The following is a 3,694-nucleotide window of genomic DNA, read 5'->3' as shown; positions in this document are numbered from 1 at the left end:
TACTTGTTTTCTCTTTTTCCCCTTTCCATATGTTTAGCTGTTTTGTTTCTTAAATTCCACATATGAATGAAATCACATGGTACTTGTCTTTCTCTGATTGGCGTATTTCGCTTAGCATAATTCACTCTATCTCCATCCACATTGTTGCAAATGGCAAGATTTTATTCTTTTTGATGATGGAGTAATATTCTATTGTATGTATATTCCACATCCTCTTTACTTTTTATTTTGTTTATTTTAATTTTTAAAAATGTTTATTTATTTTTGAGAGAGAGGAGAGAGAGAGTGCAAACAGGGGAGGGGGCAAGAAAGAAAGACACAGGATCCAAAGAAGGCTTCTGGCTCTGAGCTGTCAGCATAGACGTGAAGCCATGACATGAGCCACAGCCAGACGCTTAACTGACAGAGCCACCCAGGCACCCCTGAGCAGTATCTTTAAAGTAGTGAGAGAATATAGGCATTATTGTAGAATTCAAACCCTCGCTAGGTTGTTACACAAGTTTGAAGGCATAACTGAAATATTTGCAGACATACAAACCTAAGATTTCCACACAGGCTACAACTGAAAGAATTTTAAAGAATGTACACTGGTAAGAAGAAAAACAAGGAGAGAATGAATGAATGGAATTCAAGAATGGAAGGTGAGTAAAGACACTGGCAAAACACATTGGCAAATCTAAATAATAATTATTAATGTTCAACAGAATAAATGAGCATCTTGTTGATATTATCATGAATAGTTTATTTAAAAGTATGAGGCAAACCTGGCAAAATAATGACATTTTAAATAAGAAGTTGTGTGTATATGGTTGTTTGTTAAAAGAAAACAAAACTAAAAACAAATTCACAAAAGGAACCTAGGGTAGAATTCAAAGTGTATAAAATAATGTGGAATAGCAGAAAGGCAGAGATAAGACACTGTCAGGTGGTGCACATCATCACATCAATGGATTAAAAAAGGAAGTACAAAAGTCATGTATGCATACAGAAGAATCTGCGTTAAAATTTATCATTTAAAACCCTTAAAATGACCCAGCAGTTACTGCACTTGCCCTCCTACCTTTTCTTCTTCTTTTATTAATTTTTTAATGTTTATTTATTTATTTATCTATTTGAGAGAGAGATAGAGCATGAGTGGGGAAGGAGCAGAGAGAGAGAGAGAGACACAGAATTTGAAGCAGGCTCCAGGCTCTGAGCTATCAGCACAGAACCCGATGTGGGGGTCAAATTCACGAACTCACGATCTGTGAAATCATGACCTGAGCTGAAGTTGGATGCCTAATCGACTGAACCACCCAGGCGCCCTACCACCTTTTCTTAAGGCCGCAGGAGGACATCCAATTTTTAAAATCCCTGAAGCTCCACACCTGGTCTCATTTGGTCTGTTGGCAGGTTTCTGTAGGTACGCTGTGACCCAAAGATTCCATGCAGCTATTTTATGTAAATGCCAACATTTACAATAATTTGAGAAAGACTTTGTAGTCAGCCAAAATAGACAAGACAAAAACCCAAGATTTTTCATGACTAGAAAGACTGAAAACTAACTTCTTCAACAGGATAATGGTAATCTACCAACCATGCCCAGAAAAAAAAAATCATGCTTTCTGGTAAAATTTAGAAATTCTTGCATCAGTACAAGGGGCAACATAGGACTTGGAGTAACCATACTGTTCAACCTGGACTTGGAGTAACATCTATTAAAAAATTAAGGAAAAATAAAATATAAGAGGCTTGTCAAAAATAAAATGCAAGAGACTTGTCAAAAAAAGAGACAATATTCTCATTATTTTGCAGAAATTATTGTCCTTATTAGTTAAGTAAAACACTCTACAGATAAGCCATTAAAGAAATTAAATCAGTTTTCTGGATACCAGATCAACATAACAAATTATTTATATATGCCAGTAATAATGTACAAAATATATTCAAGATCTTAGAACCATTAAAACAAAATTTATAGTTTTTAAACTTTTCCAGCACAGAAGAATTATATTAAAAATATATGAGAAGAATACAAAAGAGTTGGTTCTTTTGGGGAAAATCCTCCCCTAAGCTAGCACTATAGTTAAACCCTTTGATAACCTTCTCATTAAAAAATGAGGGCACATATCATTGTCCTCATTGTGTGTTTTTGTATCTAACATAGATTTGTCCACATACACCTATTTGTTAGACCCCCCCAAAAGCTTCTACAGCCACTGAAAGGTCAAAATGGCAAGGTTGTCATAAACTAGCAAGCACACTAGGGTTCAATACGTTGGGGGGGGGGGAAGGCATTTACCCTAATTTGGAACGAAGAGGTGCAGTGGTAGAGTGCTGTGGAAAGGATGGGTTTTTAGAAAAAAGTGCTGAAGTTCTCCCAAAACTAGGGAGAATGGAGCTACTTAGGGGCAACCTTTATAGAGAAAACAAGCAGCATTTCAGATGTCTGAAAGTACATTGTTCTTAGAACAACATCTCTTTGCTTTGGTGACTTCTTTCCAGATGTTTTGGTCCACCATTGATCCAAAATTTTGCAATGCAGCTTGCATCAAAAGAGCATCTGTTCATTATTCATGCTTGGTGATTCTTGCAGGTTGCGCAATGTACACACAGTCGCTCCTAAAAGAGTCTCTTAAGGTCTCTACTAGGTGGGTAGGGATTGTGGGAACAGTTCATTCCTGGAACAGGCGTCTCCGGGCCTTGCGAGAAGGGCCCGGAGGGCGCTGGGGGCGCACGTGGGGACCTGGACTCGGAGAGGGAGGTAGAGGTTGCAGCGGCGAGGTGGGGAAGGGCTCCAGAGCGTGGACGCCCAGGTCGAAATAGCGGAAAGAAGAGCGTCTCGCTGGACTAGGGGTGGGAGCCCAAAAACAGGGCTCAGGTACCGGGCCCAGCAGGTAGGGGCCCGCGCAGGGACGGAATCCGGCGACGGGGCCGGGTGCAGGGTTCATACCAGGCTGCAGGAACTCGGGGTCCGCGTCTTCCTCGTAGACCTCTTCTTGCGGGGCCATCTGTGGGACCGATGCGCGGAAGAATCCTTGCTGCACGGCGACGTCGTGCCCCGGCACGTCCAGGGAAGCGCGGGGTTCCTGGGCAGGCGAGGGGCCCTGCCCTCCTGAGCGCAGGAGGGCCTCGGGGACCAGCAGGAGGGTGAACTCTCCGACAGACACTTCCAGGGCCGACGTTGGCTCGGGCTCCAGCACCAGGTCGACGTCGTCCAGGGGCACTTGCAGGGCACAGCCCTCGGCCAGAACCACCACAGAGGTGAGGGCGCCGGCGATTGGCAGCTCCTCCAGGCCTTCCGGGCCCGCAGGCTCCTCGGTTCGGCGACGCTTGGCAGGGCCGGGTCCTCCGGACGACGGTCCGGGGCAGGGCGCGAGGTAGGCGCTGGGGCTGCGGGGCCGGCTGCCCATCATGTGGACTGCGCTGCGGGTGGCGCTCCCGGGGCCTGGCGGAGGGCGTGAGGGTCCGGGTGCTGCACGCAGTGACAAGTCTCGACGGCAGGTGAGGCGGCGGGACGCGGCGGGGCGCGGAATGGGGCGACGCAGAGAGAGTGCCCGGAGTTGTGGGGGCGCCTCCCGGGAGGCCCGCGGTCCAGGTTCTGGCGGTGCAGCACCAGGCGCAGGGCGCAGCCTCAGGAGCTGGAATCCCAGCCTCCTCGCACTGACGGATTTGCGCCAGTGATATTGCAAGTTACGCCAGCGGAACCAAAGTC

General features: G+C 45.9%; 1 protein-coding gene across 1 annotated transcript; it reads right to left on the bottom strand.

The window, feature by feature from the left end:
• Positions 1-2,654: 2,654 nt before the first annotated feature.
• Positions 2,655-3,392, bottom strand: LOC115292953 (proline-rich protein 23A-like). Its single transcript, XM_029940889.1, has one exon. The coding sequence runs from the start codon at positions 3,390-3,392 to the stop codon at positions 2,655-2,657; it is 738 nt and encodes a 245-aa protein (XP_029796749.1).
• Between the last annotated feature and the right edge of the window lie 302 nt (positions 3,393-3,694).

This window comes from Suricata suricatta, chromosome 5 (assembly GCF_006229205.1).
Source record: "Suricata suricatta isolate VVHF042 chromosome 5, meerkat_22Aug2017_6uvM2_HiC, whole genome shotgun sequence".
Classification (NCBI taxonomy): Eukaryota; Metazoa; Chordata; class Mammalia; order Carnivora; family Herpestidae; genus Suricata; species Suricata suricatta.
This window is presented reverse-complemented; position numbering and strand designations above follow the sequence as displayed.